Genomic DNA, 20,823 nt, shown 5'->3' with positions numbered 1-20,823 from the left:
AGGGTAGATCATAGTTGGGAAGCCGAGGTCCTGTGGATAGAGACTGATGTCAATCATGTTGGTGAAATAGAATATAATCATGTTTTGGAAGCAGTGAGAGAAATGTATAAATTTGGCTTTCATGTGTTGCCTACATAAAAAAAAATTGCTGAAAGTGGGTAAAAAGGTGTCAGGCACATGCGATATAATTTAGGGATGTATGTATGATAGCGGACTTGTATGTGTTATGTACGCCAGTGTAAGGGGGGTCACACAGGGCGTCAGCCGCCCCCCCCTCCTGTTAAGTAGGTTAGGACACAGCTTGTATGTTAGGGGGGGAAAAATTTAGGTTAGTTGATGTTCATTTTTAATCAACGCGCGAGGAACTGGCCGCTGATATACAAAGGCTACATAATTTAACCAGAATGTAGAATAGACTGAGCAATCTACTTCCAACAAGGAAAAGAATGGAAACCTCAAATTTCTATGGCCCAGTACAGTGTACACCATTAAAAGTTGTGCAGACTTTAGTAACTTCTAAGATATACCCAACTAACCTAACGTGACTGCTTATTGTTCTAGTTACAGGAAGGGGGCTCGCCACCTTCCCTAGGTAGCAGTGTCGTAGCCTAACGGAAAATTTTTTCAGAATGTACTTGCTGAAAATTTGGCGATAATTAAAATTGTCAATAATCTGTTATTTAACCCAATACGTGTTATGGGTTTATTTCATCGACGCATTGTGAGCTGTCAAAGGATGACGTAAATATTAGCGATACATCATTTTTCAAATTTCCCAGGATTCGGTATCTGACCTCCAGAGACTAGCTCAGTGCCGTAGATATATTTTTTTTAACCAATCGGCTTGCAGCTGGAGGAAAGAGTTTCCAGATATTACAGTACATGGTTTTACTTAACAATAAAATGGAAAAGGTAACATCAACTCCAGTGGGTGGGCGGAGCTATCGACGTATGGCTATGTGTTAGCAGTAAGAATGTTTTTAATTTCAGACATTTTATCATTTTTTTTTTTAACTTTTCCTCATTAGAATGGCCTTTCATAATGATTATAATGATTCTTTATCATATTCTAGTGTGTTTGGGATAGAGAATAACAGTGATTGTGACATATCAAATAATGAAAGTGACGGTTGTCCAAACGCAATCGGTAAAATTTATGGGTACGAAAGAATCTGCCTGACAAGGGATCTGAATAGGTTGTATAACACAAAATTGAAGTCTTTAAATATGTATTATACAATATGAATAGATTTTATATATATTTTTTCACATATGCTTATACTTTTTTTTTCTTGTTTCATAAGGTAGATAATAATAGCGTTGGTCGGAGTCTGCATATGCAAATACACACTTATAAATGCACATTTAAACACATGCCTTCAACAAACAATTATTTCTTTAATATTATAAATTTTCTTATGATCGTTCACTAAATTTGCTAACATACTGATATGAAAAAAATTAATATGCATCAAAAACTATTTTATCAAGCCATCAATAACGAATGTTTGGAAGATTGAAAGACGTGCACGTGTTTAGGGGTATGGCTAACGGTATGTCTGATCATTTTTTGGTGGAAGGAAAATTAGTTGTAGCAAAAGAGTGGGGGAATAGAGTAGGTGGTTGTAAAAGGGAGCTAGTGAGGGTTGAAGAGCTAATAAAACCGGGGGTAAAAAGTAAATATCAGGAAAGGTTGAAAATGGCATATGACGAGGTGAGAGTAAGAGAAACTGGTAATTTAGAGGAGGAGTGGAAGTTAGCAAAAGAAAATTTTGTTGGGATTGCAAGTGATGTATGTGGCAAGAAGGTTGTTGGAGGCAGTATGAGGAAGGGCAGTGAATGGTGGAATGAAGGAGTGAAGGTAAAAGTGGAAGAGAAAAAGAGGGCTTTTGAAGAATGGCTGCAGAGTAATAGTATAGAGAAGTATGAAAAATATAGAGAGCAAAAGGTGGAAGTAAAGCGCAAGGTACGTGAGGCAAAGAGGGCAGCTGACCTGAGGTGGGGTCAGGGACTGGGTCAGTCATATGAAGAGAATAAGAAGAAGTTTTGGAAAGAAGTGAAGAGAGTAAGGAAGGCCGGCGCAAGAATTGAAGAGACAGTGAAAGATGGAAATGGAAGGTTGTTAAAAGGAGAGGAGGCAAGGAAAAGGTGGGCGGAATATTTTGAAAGTTTGCTGAATGTTGAGGATGATAGGGAGGCAGATATAATTGCGGTTCCAGGTGTTGAGGTGCCAGTGATGGGAGATGAGAATGAGAGAGAGATTACAATAGAGGAAGTGAGGAGAGCACTAGATGAAACGAGAGTAGGAAAAGCATCGGGTATGGATGGTGTGAAAGCCGAGATGTTGAAGGAAGGGGGTGTGACTGTACTTGAATGGTTGGTGAGATTGTTTAATGTGTGTTTTGTGTTGTCAATGGTACCAGTAGATTGGGTCTGTGCATGTATTGTACCACTATATAAGGGTAAGGGAGATGTGCATGAGTGTTGTAATTCAAGAGGTATTAGTTTGTTGAGTGTAGTTGGAAAAGTGTATGGTAGAATACTGATTAATAGGATTAAGGATAAAACAGAGAATGCAATCTTGGAAGTACAGGGTGGTTTTAGAAGAGGTAGGGGTTGTATGAATCAGATTTTTACAGTTAGGCAGATATGCGAGAAATATTTAGCAAAAGGTAAGGAGGTGTATGTTGCGTTTATGGATCTGGAGAAAGCATATGATAGAGTTGATAGGGAAGCAATGTGGAATGTGATGAGGTTATATGGAGTTGGTGGAAGGTTGTTGCAAGCAGTGAAAAGTTTCTACACAGGTAGTAAAGCATGTGTTAGAATAGGAAATGAGGTGAGCGATTGGTTCCCGGTGAGAGTGGGGCTGAGACAGGGATGTGTGATGTCGCCGTGGTTGTTTAACTTGTATGTTGATGGAGTGGTGAGAGAGGTGAATGCTAGAGTGCTTGGACGAGGATTAAAACTGGTAGGCGAGAATGATCATGAATGGGAGGTAAATCAGTTGTTGTTTGCGGATGATACTGTACTGGTAGCAGACACAGAAGAGAAGCTTGACCGACTAGTGACAGAATTTGGAAGGGTGTGTGAGAGAAGGAAGTTGAGAGTTAATGTGGGTAAGAGTAAGGTTATGAGATGTACGAGAAGGGAAGGTGGTGCAAGGTTGAATGTCATGTTGAATGGAGAGTTACTCGAGGAGGTAGATCAGTTTAAGTACTTGGGGTCTGTTGTTGCAGCAAATGGTGGAGTGGAAGCAGATGTACGTCAGAGAGTGAATGAAGGTTGCAAAGTGTTGGGGGCAGTTAAGGGAGTAGTAAAAAATAGAGGATTGGGCATGAATGTAAAGAGAGTTCTATATGAGAAAGTGATTGTACCAACTGTGATGTATGGATCGGAGTTGTGGGGAATGAAAGTGATGGAGAGACAGAAATTGAATGTGTTTGAGATGAAGTGTCTGAGGAGTATGGCTGGTGTATCTCGAGTAGATAGGGTTAGGAACGAAGTGGTGAGGGTGAGAACGGGTGTAAAAAATGAGTTAGCGGCTAGAGTGGATATGAATGTGTTGAGGTGGTTTGGCCATGTTGAGAGAATGGAAAATGGCTGTCTTCTAAAGAAGGTGATGAATGCAAGAGTTGATGGGAGAAGTACAAGAGGAAGGCCAAGGTTTGGGTGGATGGATGGTGTGAAGAAAGCTCTGGGTGATAGGAGGATAGATGTGAGAGAGGCAAGAGAGCGTGCTAGAAATAGGAATGAATGGCGAGCGATTGTGACGCAGTTCCAGTAGGCCCTGCTGCTTCCTCCGGTGCCTTAGATGACCGCGGAGGTAGCAGCAGTAGGGGACTCAGCAGTATGAAGCTTCATCTGTGGTGGAAATGTGGGAGGTTGGGCTGTGGCACCCTAGCAGTACCAGCTGAACTCGGCTGAGTCCCTGGTTAGGCTGGAGGAACGTAGAGAGTAGAGGTCCCCTTTTTGTTTTGTTTCTTGTTGTTGTCGGCTACCCCCCAAAATTGGGGGAAGTGCCTTTGGTATATGTATGTATCAATAACGAAAAAGTTCTTTACATGTGTTTGTCATTTTTAATTGAATATTTTTTAAAAAAATATATTCTTTAGTTCTGTGAGATTTTATTATTAGTTATTAATCTCCATTTCAAGAATATTCCTTTGATAATGGATATTGGGTGATTCAATTTGTGATAAATGAGGAAAAACTAGTTTTATGATAAAATCGTGAAAATCGTGATGTTGTCCTTTGGCATTCTTCCCCTAGCACTTCATGGGTTAAGGCCAGTTTTGGAGGTTGGAGGACTCTGACCAACTTTTACTCATTTTAAGCTTTATGAATAGGATATACATTTTGAGAGAGATGATGTAAATATGTTTTGTGTTTTATTCAAATTGTTTTCTCCTTGATTTTAGTAGATTTTGACAATTCCATTTGGACATTAATTTACCATAGAAACATATATGATATACAGTATATATAATACTCTTGCAATCTCCAAGGCCATTGGTTTAGAGTTTGTTGTTACAGCAATATTTTAGCAGAATTTTGTGATTGGACAAAGGAATTATAGAAAATTTAGATCTAGGAAGCTAAATAAATTAATGTTGGGCATCATTACAGATTATTTACGAAGTTAGATGAAGCCAATTTAGGATGTACTAGAACTAAAAATGGAAATGTGTATCGTTTATTTGTAGAGAAGCAAATACACGTCTTAGAAAGTTTATTCAAAGTAAAGTCATAATCTAGGTAAGGTTAGGGGTGAGATCAACAAAACTAGGACTGGCCTAGCCACCAAACTTGGATTCTAGCTAGGCTGGACTAGTTTAACCACATCAAATGTAATGTTCGTACCAAACTGTAAAATTCTTGCATCCATCTACCTTAGGTTATTCCTTAGGGTAGGCTTTTAGAGAAACTTAGTCCTTGACCACTAGTATATAAGGCAGATTAGGCTTCTAAGCCAAAGTTTAGTGTCTTGACTGGGATACCGTGCTCTAATTACGGTAATCTGACTTGGCTAGTCTTACTAAGTTACAGTGCTTGCATTACAACTAAAGAAATTAACCAATGTGCAACCTCACCTTAATTGAAGCACATAGTTATCTAGCGCTGTCAAAATTTTGTGGCCCGATAATTTGAATCTTTGTTTGGAAGTCCTGATACTCTGAGTCAATAAGAAGATTTGATTTATTAATTGTTTTTTTACAGTACTGTATTTGCAATTAAAAATACCTGCCATTCTTATGCATTTTCAATGACAGGACACAGGTGATATTCTGCCATATTCATTATAGATTTTGCTAGTTACTATTATATTATCCAGCATTTGAAATAGTAAGAAGACACTTTCTTCACTATGATATAAGTGAATAGGTGAATGATTATGATAATACTGTATTGTAGTGTTATGTTGTACAATACTGAGTGAATTACAGGATGAAGGGCTAGAAAGTTCATCCATTACATTAATCAAGGTTTAAGATGCATTATTTTTTATTTTTTGATAAAATATCTTGAAAATAATTTTCAGAAATTATATATAAAATCTTATTATTTTTCATAAGCATTGAAATTTTTTTTACACTAATTTGTATTTAAAAATCAGAGTAGATTCTATTTGCTAAAATGGACATCGATGCTGCAAGTCTTTTAACTTTGGGGTTCCCCGCTTAAAGTGGATATTGATTTTTTGTAAATACTTTGCTCAAACTTTTAAAAGAATGAAACAAAATGGTGGTGGATGGGATAATATGTCTTTTGCTTGTCTGTTCATTACAATAGCACCTCTTCAATAGTAGCTATGTTTTTTTATTGTTGATACATAAAGGTAAGCACAGCAATGATATAATTTTATCTAAAAAATTGTGTACTGCATGATATTATTGTATGCAGTAGTAAAGAAGTTGGAATAAAAGGTTTTAAAACTCAAGATGCTTATGTAAGAATCTTAAGTTCCTGAAGTAGCTATGTACGTGGTTTCAACGAAAGAGAAACCAATTTGTTTCGACACAAATACAAACACTTTCTATACATAGGAGTGTGACTTCAACGAAGCTGGAACAATAACTGTTAAAACTTTTAACGAGGTGTCAACAACCATATGCTGTAGGTTATTAACAGTTGAAAGTGGGGAAGCACCCCCTCCCCTGCTTACTCACTACTGTATGACGCCACTTTGATTTCAGCAGTCGGAGACAGACCTCTGACCCTGTTAGCTGTTAATTGTGCAAATTCCAGCTTTACTTGTGGTCTTTGTTCCCGGTATGACTGTAGCGTCTTGGAAGGTTTTGTCCTCGAGTTGAGAACTTGGTTGATATTAGTGTTTCCTGTACACTAACTCCTAAGTTGGCTAAGGATGAAAGCTTATTCTTGCCTTCTTAGTTAAACTTCCTTGAAGTCTTAGGTTCAGATTCTTTTATGAGGAAGTCTATTTCCGTTTGTGTTTTATTTGACTTATTTAGCGACCGCTCTGGGTTTTCCCACGAGGACATGCGAACAACTTTGTCCTAGCAAGTGCTGTTGATTCATCTTTTTCAGCTTTGATTATTTAAAGCCACATGCTTCACGGTCCAGGTTCCTTTATATATTTTTTCTCTACAGGTTCCTTAAGATATTTTCTCTTTAGGCCCTGTGGTAGCCACATTAACTCTTGTTGCAGCACTTTTTAGCTATTGTTAGAGGACAGAGGTTAGTTTTCAGTCTGGGATGGGTGTGTATTATTAACTGCTTCTTTTTCTTCATCTTCCCCTTTCTGGGGTCACAGTATCCAACACCCTATCAGCTGGTTTCATTGACTGCAGATAGCCTCATGCAGCTCATAGCTATTTGTGTAAGAATTTTATTCTAAACATTATATCCCACACTCCTTACAAGGAGTGTGGCGTGTCTGGGTGAACCACAATGTGTATACTGTACTTGCAATCTTTTTGCGTGTATTTGCTTGAGACGGTCTCAATGTTTTTATACACTCGCTTACCACTAGTGCATGTTCCATCGAACCACTGGCATTGTCAGGCCACTTGATAATGTGACGTCAGGATTTTGTCTCCTACGTAATACCATGCTCAAGTGTGGAAATCTCTGGTAAAGGTTTCCAGCTAGTTGGAAAGGGGACTTCCATATACCATAGAGCGAGTCTCTTATGCAAAGAACTGGGGTTTATAATAGCGTGGGAACAAATGGCTACTGTACTTTGGAAATAATTATTTTTCCCAACTGTACAAACTTGGAATTGTTTGAATAAGTGACTTCCCTTCCTTAACCTTTCATCACCTACCCCAGCAAAGTGGAGTCATAATGAGTGCTTCACCTCTATGGCTTGGTAACAACTTAATGGTTTTCGACATCTCGTCAAAAATTTTACCTAGTGTTCCAGCTTTACTGAAGCCTTACTCATATGTAAAGAACAAGGGTTTGTATACTGTAGTTACAGAAAATTCAAACTTCTTCCAAATTTGAAATTTTTTGGAGATCCTGCGTGGTCTTCAAGGACTTTATTGTAAAAGGTCAAATGTAACTAAGCAGATATAATCCAGCTAACCCAAAGTGGTGTCAATAGCACTGTCATTATCATAGTGGCTGTTGTGCATCCTGGTGCAGGACTTGGGGCCCTATCAATTTGATTCCCTCTTTTAGCCTTTTAAAAGATAAGTATTTGGAGACCACACGGCACATAAATGTTATTAGCCTGTACATGGTCGCTGTCAAATAATGTAACTATAAATATGCCTTGCCATATCATAACCTTCCCCCAAATTTCTTTTGTCACATCTTCCAATGTTTTGCTTAAGTTGAACTACCCTTGCATCCATCTTTGCCATGTTTGTTATTACCCTTTATTGCTCATTTAAAAGCTTAAAGATTCGGATAAGAAACTGGTTGTTATTTTAGTTGTAAAGAAGAATAAGAAACAAGCTCCTTGTATATGATATGGTGACTGCTAACAGGATAACATTTCTGGAATGGCCAAGTTTTTAGAAACTGGAAAATGCCTTGTGTTTGTATAAATTCTTTGTTGCATAATGTGGTGTGATTCATTCCTCCCTACCAAACATTTTTGGACTGTGTTCCAGAGTGAGGACTAGTTTTGCTCTTGTCTAATGAGAAGTAGGTTATATTGAATATTTTTTCTATTTTTATTAAGTGCTGCATACAGTATACTTTAAGTCAAGTGGTATCTTTTGACAGGTATGCTTAAGTTGTTAGTTCATTAGAGGTTTCAGGTATAGTTAGATATTTTAAACCATATATATACCAAGGAAAATGGGCCATCTTATGTTGTTGGTGTTGTGAAAGCTGTTTCTATCCTCTCGGAGCCAAATTTAAAAGGTCAAGGACTTTCTAAGTCATGACCTGATGATCTGTCTGCGGTAAGGGTTATACATGCAGCTCTTTTTCCAGTTTGCCCAGAAGGGTGTAGAACATATTTACAGTATGTAGGTTGTGGATTTGAGATATTTGCTATCTTTTCAAGTCAGTGATTTCATAGTATGAAGTAGTCATGTTCTATAGAAATATCCTTGAGTTCTGCGTACTGTTTTAACATGCACAGCACTGGCACAGGTGACAGACTAACCTCGCATTACATTTTTGGCCACACACTTCATATATGTGATGTATTAGATGACATAACACTGTAGGGATGAACAATCTAGTCTGCTCGCTGTCAATATGGAGTGATTCACCACATTGGAACAAATTGCACAAATCTAGTAAGTGAATTGCATTGTTCATAATAAGTCAAACCCAAAATCATTTATACGCTGTATCCCACCTTGAAGTAACACCACTTTATTGTCCCTGTTGCCAAAGTCCATCGCAGGTGGTGTACTTTGGTCATAAATGAAAGGTCTGTGCAGTATCGTTTTGATCCCTATCTGCATAGACACTTAAACCTTTGCTGTACCTCCATTGAATGGTCTCCCAGGTTCCAGAGCAATGGGGGTATTTCCCATATTCCAACTCTTTACCACTCGAACTTTGCTTCAACCTGAAAATTTTGCCAGGCTAGATATCCAACTAGAAGATTATTGGTTTATATTCTAGGACAAACACAAATATCATACCAAATTTGCAATGTCTTCAAAATATTTTTAAGCATTTTAAGGAAAACTGGGTTATATGAACTGAGTGTAATGGTTATACTGTAGTTCGGTGTAGTTTTAAGACCAATGAAATTGTGGTGGTACTCATTACGTCGTAGTGTATTATGTTTGATGTGTTTTAGGATAAGAAACCGCTTCTTTGTAATCATATAAATATTTTTTTGTTTTTGTTACAATAGTAAGAAATATCAAATCTATTTACAAAATGTGGTTACAATAGGAATTGCATTATATACACTATTAGTTATACAATATTATACATATACTGTTAGTTGACATTGGTTGTATAATGTAGATCATGATTAAAATTTTGTTTTAATCAAGATCTGGTAGAAAGTAAAATGTATTGGTTAGCTAAATGTTTGTTGTTTGTGTGTACTGTATTTATGTGGAATGCTAATTCACGAACATGTCTTGATTTTCAGAATGTGTGCCCACCCTTCTACCTAACAACCTGTGCATATTATCGCATCTATGATTTCAATGATGTGTGAAATGTCTTGCATGAAGAGCTGTTTGGATCCAACTGTGATTCTGCTTATAGTTGGCTGAATGAGTTAGTACTTTATTCCTCGTGTACTCAGTAGAATTCCTTTGCATAATTTTTTCTCGGTGGTTGATTTGTTGACTTATGGGATGCACTGACTGTTTAATGTGAAGGAATGTTATATGTTATACAGTATCTCTGACTATGGTACTGTCCCTCGACCCATTTTCATAGTGGTATTAAAGATCTGAAACACTAGAGGCTAAATAAACACTGTTCTTATATCTAGAATGAAATTTTCAAGTTTTTTTTTTATATGTAATACAGTTTGTCCTGTAACATTCCTTTTAACCCATAAGAGCATAATTGTTAATTTGTAGTTATAGCATAACCTGTTCCATTTTTGTTTATGGTTTTGGTGTTCTTTATTTAATTGAGGTAGTACTGTTTTGTTCCTATGCTTATACAAACCTTTCATTCCTTAATAAAGGAAACGTCTTCACTGGAGCTGAAATCACTGTCGAATCGGTTAACTTAGTAGTTGAAAACAAGGCGTGGGGTTTGGCAAGTAATCTCGGGGTGCCCAGTTTCATGTCGGACATAATTTTTGTCTTCGGCCACAGGAAGTACTAACTGTATGTGCTGTTGTGTCCTAACAAAGGCTGTTAATCTTTTACTTTATAATGTCCTTCATTCTTATTATGGAGGCATATCAGAATTTTCATTATTGCTGGCGAAAGGATGGACACTAAAACTAACCCGCTATAGACCCACACCCTCTTCACTTCTTGTAAGGGGCATGATTGTTTGTAATCATTCCCGTGTGCCGAGTGTAGACCATACACCCTTGTTTAGTGTCAGCTGTTTGCTTTGAGAAGGAAAAGGAAGGCTAAGGACTCCTTGACATTATCTGTTGTAATGCCCAAGATGATGCTGAAGATGATCTAGGACACTTTTACATCTTCCCATCAAATTTGCAGGCTTCTGAGCATACACCACTTGTGTGGTCCTCGGGAGGTGTGCATAAAGAGCCTGGAGAACTATGATGATCTACATCGGTAAGTTTTTCAGAGTTTGATGGCTTATGAGGTTCCCCCGTGATCATCGACTCGAAGGTGTTGAAAGCTCCCCCTTTAGGACTAAGGAGACTGGCATATTCCTGGGAAGAAATGGAACTAACCATTTAGGTTCTAGGGGGACTTCTTCCCACCAATAAGCAAGCACCATCTATTTTAGAGGATGAAAGGTTTGGATATGCATAGGAACATGGAAAAAATTATTCTTAAAATAATTTTTCTTAGCTTACAAACTTTAGTCCTGTATATAGTTAAGCTTCCAACCCCAACCAATCGTCTCGTCCTGAGCCAAGGGTCAAAAGTCGTGTCTCTGGCAGGTAATTGAGCGAAGCTAATCGCCCACACTGGCCACCTTTTGTTAACTACCTCATTTACAAATCCAACGGCTGTTCCAACTCCACTGGAGACATTTTTACTTTAATTTTTTTTTTTTTCTTATTAAGTCAACTGTTTTATATTAATTTTGCTTTACCATTTGTCAGACCTTACATTTTTTGTTTTATCCTATTCCTATAACAAAGTTGCACGTTTCAGTTTGGCTTAATAGATCTAGTAATTGCTCAAAAAGATGAATAATAACACTCAAGGCAACATAGCTTGGAATGAGGAGGATAAATTTAGAATGGAAAAAATTTATTGCTATATCGTACTGAGATTGATCTAGAGCAACAAATAAGTTATTCAAGAAGAAAATCTGTTGACAGGGCTACAACATGGATAAACCTAGCATTAAAAGTCAATACTACAGTTTTGATTACATGGTTATATTTAAGATTAAAGATAGATATTAACTTTAAAAATGAAATAGAAAAATTAAACCCTTTAATTCTCATAGCTTGCTAGAGAGTGGCACTATTGTACCATAAGTTAAGGTTAGAAAATTTGTTGATCCTAATAACGATTAGGGTTACTACGATGTTTGTCCAACAGAACAATTAATACCTTAATATAAATGCAGTTTATGGCACAATATGTAGTAAGAGGGCAATTCTGTGGTCTATGCAAGGCTGCTGATACAGTACCACAGATAATTTGGAATTAATGTCGCCACAACCGTTGTAGTGGCAGAGGCTTTATGTAATAGAACCAAAGAAAAATATTGACAAACTTAAATTGTCCTTTAATTGAAGATTGCAACTTTTGAATAAACCTCATGTTAAGGACAATAACATAAGAAGGTAAAATAGCATCCTGGAGGAAGTCCCACAACAAAGGTTTGTAGGGACTGGATAAGTTTGATGCATGGGTATGCTCTAAGGTAGAGATTGGAGATGAAGCAGTTGAAGCTAAGGTAACTGGGCAGTCCCAATGACATAGACATCCGCTGGAGATCATGAGTTGATAAATCAGAAGAAACTTTTCATCTTTTTCATGTGGAATTCTTAAGAGTGAGACATCGAATCCTCAGAAACTTATTTTCAAGAAATTTATGTCTTTGCAGTCAGAACACAGCTTGAAAATGAAGAATTGTAGGCGTCATCCAAAAGTTTTGCAGGAATAACCCTTTTTTTAGGGTCACCAAAGATTTGTCTCCTTGACAAGAGAGGACATAAAATTGCGACACGCCCATCCACTTACATTTGTACATTCTATTGAGGTATAGTTGAACAAAATAACGCCTAAGTTCTCAGCACAAATGAACATGAAAACATACTAGATTTTTCAAGTCTGGTCTTGTTATATACCCTTTTCTTTTTTAATATTTTACCATAACTTTCGAAAATTATTTATTATAAGTACTTTTTTTAAGTACAGTATCCATCACTAATGCCATTTCATAGGAATAGAGAAATTAATCAGTCCTCGATAGCCTGGTTTGATTTATTCATGGAAAAAGATAAACGTATTAGTTCTTAGAGATTTTAGTATCCTCATCATTGGTCATGTTTTGTTCATGGGGCTGGTGTACCTTGACTGGCTTCAATTTTTATTGCATCAGTGTGTCTTCATTCATGTAATGCAGATCTGATAGTGTGCTGAACCTGCTTTAGAAAAGAGGTTTGCATATCTAGTTCTATTCCTGTGCATGGAGCTTCCCTAGTCTAAAGGTGCTGGCTACACCAGCAAAAATTCAACCTAAATGTTAATCTTAATATATAATTCAATGTTTTTTGTTCTTTATCCTAGTATGAGCGTAGTTTCAGGGCATTAGTTTTCCCTGAAATCGGTAATTCAGCTTCCATAAAGCAGAGGTAAATACTTTTAACGTATTAAACATTTGTCTTCGGTACTAACCAAAGCTGTACTAACCATCGCTGTCTTCGAAAAGCGATGTTTGTCTTCGGTACTAACCATGGCTTTTTAAGTGATGTTTGTCTTCGGTACTAACCATGGCTTTTTAGGTGCTGCTTGTCATCTTCCTCTGCTATTTGGCTTATTGTGGAAAGTTTTATTTCGTTATCCCTATCTGAGGGATGAAAGTCTCTCCAGTGTTGTGGAACAGTGTACAGGGTAGTCCTTCATTCTAGGTAGGCTCTCTTCAGCCAAACATTAAAGTTGATGTAAAATTTTGATTAAAACTTTGGAATGACTCCTGTACTGAAGTTACTCTTGGCTCTTTGTGGGTAAGAATCTCTATTATCATCATCTCCGATGCCTATTGACACAAAGGGCCTTGGTTGGATATCTCCAGTCTCTGTCCTGAGCTTATAAATCTATACGTTCCCATTCATCATCATATACTTCACGCTTCATAGTCCTTTGCCATGTGGGCTTGGGTCTTCAAACTTTTCTAGTGCCTTGTGGTAAGAATATAGATATTGTTATTGAAATACTTCACTGTACTTGGCAGTTGATTCCAATGTATCAGAAGTTTTTCTTTGAGCATTAAGGCTAAGCTTGTTTATAGAAGAAATGACAATACTGCCATTCCAGTTTTTGTCTTTGCAACAGCCTAACTAGTTAGGTTTTTGTTATATTGGGAATTTAACTCTTGCCTTCTCTTTTGGTAGCTCAGAAATAAACTTGGTTCTAGTTTCTGACTGTAATATTTCAGGCCTAACCTACCCGATGGTAGGTGGGGGGTCGTCAACACTGTATTTTTTATATACTTCTAGCCTTCTGCAACGTAACTATCACACTCGCACGTTTGTAGCCGCTCTTTTAGACATATAGATTTTGCGAGGCAGATGGTAGCATGGATACCTTTTCTATCATTTTGTTTTGGTACCCAAGTACAGTACCTCTAAACTGCTGCTTATCCCTTATGTGCTGAAATGTTATTCTAGATATTTTATTCTTCTGCTCATAATATAAGCTTTGCTTGTCTTATTGTGGTATGGTTAGTGTCACAGCTCTTGATTCCCTTGGGCTAATGAGTCTTTCTTTCGTAAAGATTCACTAAATCTGTTTGATTGTACAGTATCTTGTTTGAATGGTTGGATGTGCCGTTCTCTTTAAAGTTCAACCATTAACCCACTTCGTCCTTTCTCCAAGGTGATTGTTGGGTTTAGTACCTCTTGTTTGAACAAACCTGGTCTTACACACATCAGTTTCCTTATAGTAGGTAGTTTTTTTTTTTTTTTATTAAAGTGTAGTAAAATTTTTATTATAAATTTCAAATTGGGCTAATATGAACTATAATAACTTAAACCAAATAATCTGTTTTTATAAATTATTCCCAATAGAGAGTAAGGCTGGTAATTCAACTTTGTTTCGCACATAAGCCTTTTACCCTAATGCTGTAGATGGATTATTGCCAAAGTAGTCCCAAATTAGTTTTTTTTTTTTTCTCTCTCTCTCTCTCTCTCTCTCTCTTGTCGTTAACTATCAACATGGAAGTTGAAGATTATTTTAGCAAAAGACTTTATATTCTTTTATCATTTCAACATTATAATAAGAGCAATCATTAGTTTTTAAAAATGTTAACCTCGTCTAATGGTAATCTATTGCAGACTGCCTTAGTTGCCAGTTACCTAAAGTAGGTTAGTTGTTGGTAATTAATTTCAGATATGAGATATCTTTTGAGAAATACAAAAGGCCACGAACCAGTGGCACTAGGCAGACCTTGAGTCTTCAAACGTGCACCATCACTAGACCATACTCCAAAGGAGTGAAGATCACCCTCCCAAATCCAGATAGAGGAAGTGATGCTTGTATGGATGGATGTATCATCCTATTTGGGTCAAGTGATAAAAGGTAACGAAAAGGTATTTGACTCAATGGTGGAATTCTTGGAAGAGAAGAATACAAAAGATTTTTAGAATTATGAAAAGTCTTAAAGAACTGAACGATGGTACCAAAGATTGGTGTCCAAACCAGGGATAAGGAATTTAATAAATCTTAAGAATTTCCATTGTTAAGTTGGCAGCGGAAGACTAGTGAGGAGTACTACACGATACTAAAAACACATAACTGAACTTGTAGAATGAAAGAATTGAGACATCAACGGGATAGATTGATCACCAAAAATCTTTGGCTTTCTCGGTATGTCAATATTTTGTCCAATTGAAAAAGAATGTTTCTCAAAAGTAAATTTGCAATAATCACATAGAGTTTTGAATGACTTGCAAGTACAGTATTTAGAGAGTCTATGCAAATATCTGGATGTTGGAAAGTCGCTGTTCTTGACATTCGAGAGTTTTGTTAGGGTTCAACTTTATCTACCTGTATTTGTACCATGCACTAATTTAACTAGATCTCTATTTAGGGATCTGTCCTCATTTTTAACATTAAAAACATTGAAAGCCAGCTGGGCTCTGTCCTTATTTTTAATGTTAAAAATCAGTCAAATCGACATGCCATCATCAACAAGGAAACCTACATTATGTATTTTGCAATTTCAGGTAATTTGTGGAAAAATTTTACTGAATTACTGTAGGCTTTAAATAGTCTTTAAATAGTTTCACATGTTTTCCATACTTAAATTAAATTATATTTGTCGTCTAGTAACTTATTGTGTTGTTTGGTAAATAGTGTAAAACTTACTTGATTAATAATTTTTTTTGCTTATTTCAGGCAGGATGAATCAAGACCAGTTTCTTCTTAAGTGGAACAACCACCAAAATAATTTTGTTGAAGTCTTTAGCTACCTACGTACCCAGGTATAGTATTCCCAAAAATTTTACTTGCAAGTTGTAACGTCATATATTGGTTAGTTTTTTCTATTTTTTACTTGTTTTTCTATTACTATTACTCTAGAATGATAATTTTATTAAATAACTAATATATTGCTCGGCACAAGTTAATGTGATTAACAATATGATGTTTGCAAGTGCCCTGGGTTCACAACTTCCAATCTTGAATTGAGAAAATTTCTTTACATATTTAGAAAAAGAGCAGTGCCAATCAAACTTTTTTTCATGCAGCTACATCTTTTGACCTCATGAAATTTCATTATAATGATGATTAGTTGTTGCACTACAAAAATTGAATGAAAATCTTCCAAGGTTTGGATGGAATTCAGAGAAGGAATTTCAAAAATTTCTTTGTGATGGAGGCGTTGATGTGGCGTTAGTTGTCTTGCTGCGCAAGAAATGTGGGATGTTGGTTTAACCTGGTAACAGAGTTGAAGGAACTATTATCAACGAGGAATGTCTTGCATATTATACAGTATATGAAAAGTGGATGAATATCTAAGCATGGTGTTTCCCCCTTGGTAGCTGTTGGACTGCATAATGCTTGCTTTTAAGCTCCAAATCTTAGTCTGTGTTTGGAAGATCAATTAGAGTCCTAAGAATGCTTTTATCATAGCATCCACATTTGTTCATTAGCATTCCTCCAGACACATTAAAAAGATTTTCACTTGGCTGTATATGGATCTGAAAGTCTTAATACCTATTTTTGCTATATTATTATTATTATTATTATTATTATTATTATTACTAGCCAAGCTACAACCCTAGTTGGAAAAGCAAGATGCTATAAGCCCAAGGGCTCCAACAGGGAAAAATAGCCCAGTGAGGAAAGGAAATAAGGAAATAAATAAATTATGAGAATAGATTAACAATAAATCATTCGAAAAACAGTAACGTCAAAACATATGTCCTATATAAACTATTAACGTCAAAAACAGATATGTCATATGAAAACTATGAAAAGACACTTGTCAGCCTGGTCAACATTAAAACATTTGCTCCAACTTTGAACTTTTGAAGTTCTACCGATTCAACTACCCGATTAGGAAGATCATTCCACAACTTGGTAACAGCTGGAACAGAACTACTAGAATATTGTGCAGTATTGAGCCTCATGATGGAGAAGGCCTGGCTATTAGAATTAACTGCCTGCCTAGTATTACGAACAGGATGGAATTGTCCAGGGAGATCTAAATGTAAAGGATGGTCAGAGTTATGAAAAATCTTATGCAACATGCATAATGAACTAATTAAATGATGGTGCCAAAGATTAATATCTAGATCAGGAATAAGAAATTTAATAGACTAAGTTTCTGTCCAACAAATTAAGATGAGAATCAGCAGCTGAAGACAAGACAGGAGAACAATACTCAAAACTGGGTAGAATGAAAGAATTAAAACACTTCTTTAGAATAGATTGATCACCGAAAATCTTGTATGACTTTCTTAAGTCAATTTTTTGTGCAATTGAAGAAGACACAGACCTAATGTGATTCTCAAAAGTAAATTTGCTGTCGAGAATCACACCTAGAATTTTAAGTCATACAAATTTAAAGAAACATTATCAATACTCAGATCCGGATGTTGAGGAGCCACCGTCCTTGACCTACTTAAAATCATACTTCGAGTTTTATTAGGATTCAACTTCATACCCCATAATTTGCACCATGCACTAATTTTAGCTAAATCTCTATTAAGGGATTCATCAACCCCAGATCTACATTCAGGGTATGGAATTGATGCAAAGAGAGTAGCATCATCTGCATATGCAACAAGCTTGTTTTTTAGGCCAAACCACATGTCATGTGTATATACAGGGTAGTATGAAAAGTAATGGGCCAAGAACACTACCCTGTGGAGCACCGGATATCACATTCCTATACTCACTATGGTGCCCATCAATAACAACAACTCGAGATCTATTACTTCAAAAATCAATAATAATGCTAAGAAACGACCCACCCACTCCCAACTGTTTCAGTTTGAAAATAAGGGCCTCATGATTGACACTGTCAAAGGCAGTACTAAAATCAAGGCCAATCATACGAACTTCCTGACCAAAATCAAGGGATATTTCTCTACAGCATTGGAGATTGTAAGAAGGGCATCACATGCTCCAAGGCCTTTACGAAAACCAAATTGCAAACTAGGGAATAGATGATTACCTTCGGCAAACCTATTAAGACTTTTGCCAGAAGACGTTAAAAAACTTTAGATAATATGGGAGTTATGGAAATTGGGTGGTAATCTGTGGGACTTGAGCTACTACAAACACATTTACATAGAGGAGTACCATTACCAATTCTCCAAGAAGTGCTAAAAGCTCATTTTCTTGCTAACAGCTCCTTTTCTTGCTAACTTGCGCAAAATAACAGAACTTTGGAGCTAAGATATCTGCTGTCTTTATAAAAAACAAAGGAAAAGTGCCATTTGGGTCTACACCTCCATAAGCATCAAGGTCCAACAACAGAGCTTTAATCTCATGAGATTGGAAAGCTAAACTAGTTAGTTTAGCCTCAGGGAAACGGGAATGAGGAAGTTCAAGTTGTTCATTACTCTTGTTTACTGTCAAAAACATCAGCCAAAATGGTCGCCTTTTCCTTTTGACAGTGAGTGACAGTGTCATCTGAGGAGGAACTGTTGCATCTACACCAAAGAGTGCAGATTTAAGGGTAGACCACCATTTATGTTCCTGAGTTGTACCAGAAAGGGTTTCTTTTATGGTAAAATTGTACTCCTTTTCAGTTGTGGCCTAAACATACTCGGCAAAAGCTCGAAGCCGAGTATAGTTGTTCCAGGTCAAATCTGATCTGTTACCCTTCCAAATGTGATAGGCCTCCTGCTTCTCCAAATAAGCACATCTAAAATCATCATTGAACCACGGTTTATCCTTCACTCGGTACCTTAGCACACGAGAAGGGATACACCTATCAATTATGTTGACTAGATTCTCATTCAAAGGAGCAACAGGATCTACACTACTATATAATTGTGACCAATTCAAGCACAAAAGATCATGCAAAGTCCCGTTAAAGTCTACTTAGGATTTCATATAAATTTTACAAGAGTATGATATATCAGGGACAGGCTGCTCAGTCTTCACTACTAATGAAATCGAGGCATGATCAGATGTCCCGACTGGAGAGCCAATCTTACTAGTTATAACGCCAGGGGAGTCAGTGTATACGAGGTCCAAGCAATTACCAGACCTGTGAGTAGCTTCATTTATGATTTGCTCACAGCCTGATTCAGCGGAAAAGTCTAAAGCTCTTAAGCCATGGCAATCGGTAGGAGAGATAGAACTTAACCACTCCCTATGGTGAGCATTAAAATCACCAACAAAGACAAAAGAAGCCTTTCTATCATCATCTTGTATCTTGGCCATAATGGTAAGAGGACAATCGAAGATAGAATCATCCATGTCTGGATTCTGGTAAATGGAACACAAATAAAAGTTGTTATGCCTGCCACAAACTTATATTACCCGAATCTCATGACATCCACGTTGATAGCAGGACTTATGAGAAGCAGGGTACTCTGTCCTAATATACACTGCTATTCCCCTGGCCCTAGGGATGGCATCACGTTTCAACATTATTGGCTTCTTAAAACCACTTATAAGGAGCTCAGAGGAGTGCCTCATATTAGAAACCAAAGTTTCTGAGCACAAAAGAATATCGTACTGTCTGGACGCAACTGTAAGGTCTTGGATATTTGCTTGAAGACCACGAATATTGCAATACAGAAGACGACGTTGACGAAATCTAGGACGTACTGGTCCCGGATTTCGCTCAATGTCTCCAGACAGCATAAGAATTAATAGAAATAAAAAAGAAACATCATACTTAAAAATTAGACTAACAAGAATTATAACAAAAACAACATGTACAGAATTATAAATAAGTGATTGATGAAACCCATAGACTATAGTAAAAAGTCGGAAAAAGTGGTCAACATAGAGGAGCCGATACACCATGCAAGGCTAAATACCCTCCAGGATAGCCACTTCAACAGAAGGCAATTTTCAATGTTTGGTCCTAGAATTTGTGATGTTTATACAGTACTTGTATCCTTGAATATTTTTGTATTTTGCCAGTTTGTTGTGGTGATGGTTTGTGAATAGTTTAATTATTAAAGTTCTTATATCATTTATGATCAGTGCTTTTCTTTTTCTCAAAGTTATGAAGGTACCTTAGTTACTCTATTTACCATGAACCAGTTTCCTTTTAAGAGTTGATCTTTTTCTCTTGTCATACATTTAATTTTGTATTCTTTTTGGTGCTTAGATTTATGAAGTTTATTTTTTTTCACTTTCTTGTGCTTTTACTTTGTTCCATAACTGGAATACAAATCTTTAGCTATTTATTAGGGTTATTACCTAAGGGTATTACTGTGGTGCTAGTGTGCAGCCTTCGGCGACTTTGGAGGTGGATCCTCTGTCTTTGGAGGTGGATCCTCTGTCGTGTGTTAACGTTATGGTGTCTTAAGGCGTCGTCTACTGCTGCTGCTGCCGATGCTCCTGCCCCTTCAGACTCTTCAGCTGGTACTGAGGGCTGTGCTTCACCGTTCCTGATCATCCTTCAAGGGGGAAGCAAAGTCCTTAGTCTGTCTCCTGCAAGTGTTTCTCCTCCTCAAGGGGAGTTCACTCATAAGACTCCTGCGGAGGACTGCTGTTTCCAAAGGTCACCCTGTTGATCCACCAGCCCCCAGAAGGCATCAACGACCTCGCAGAGCTTGCCCTCCACTTCGCTTTAGAGATGTCCCTTCACCATCAGTGAAAAGGCCCCTCTTCGGGTCTTCCGCCTCATTTTCCTAACTTTCCCCCGCGGAGGAGCCTTCTCTTCCATCGCTTTCTGACCCTCGATCTTTGCCCTCTCTTGGACCTCGGACTTCGGCCTGGGACCCTTCTGTGGATCGTGTGTGTTGCCTTGGACACACGTGGATTATGCGCGATTCCCTTCGGGGGTTATTTGTCCTCGCCTCCCTGTTCCTGATCTTCCAACACGCCAATCTGCTTCTCTCTGACCTTCCTTCTCCATTCCTGACTCCTGTTACACGCCTTCCTGCTC

The 20,823-nt window shown here is 37.3% G+C and overlaps 1 protein-coding gene across 16 annotated transcripts in view; it reads left to right on the top strand.

The window, feature by feature from the left end:
- The window catches only part of LOC137632992 (protein bric-a-brac 1-like), a 242,742-nt gene that overhangs the window by 12,111 nt on the left and 209,808 nt on the right, over window positions 1-20,823 (top strand). For 10 of the 16 annotated variants that reach the window (XR_011042157.1, XR_011042156.1, XR_011042155.1 and 7 more), the window contains exon 2: window positions 15,636-15,721. Coding sequence is in view for 13 of the 16 variants with exons in the window: in XM_068365159.1 (XP_068221260.1) it covers window positions 15,636-15,721 (86 nt within the window). In the remaining 3 variants the exon portion in view is untranslated. Of the gene's footprint in view, window positions 1-9,541; window positions 9,673-15,635; window positions 15,722-20,823 lie in introns of all 16 variants that reach the window. The other 6 variants (XM_068365152.1, XM_068365154.1, XM_068365151.1 and 3 more) reach the window with 1 other exon arrangement.

Source organism: Palaemon carinicauda, chromosome 42 (assembly GCF_036898095.1).
Source record: "Palaemon carinicauda isolate YSFRI2023 chromosome 42, ASM3689809v2, whole genome shotgun sequence".
Taxonomy (NCBI): Eukaryota; Metazoa; Arthropoda; class Malacostraca; order Decapoda; family Palaemonidae; genus Palaemon; species Palaemon carinicauda.
This window is presented reverse-complemented; position numbering and strand designations above follow the sequence as displayed.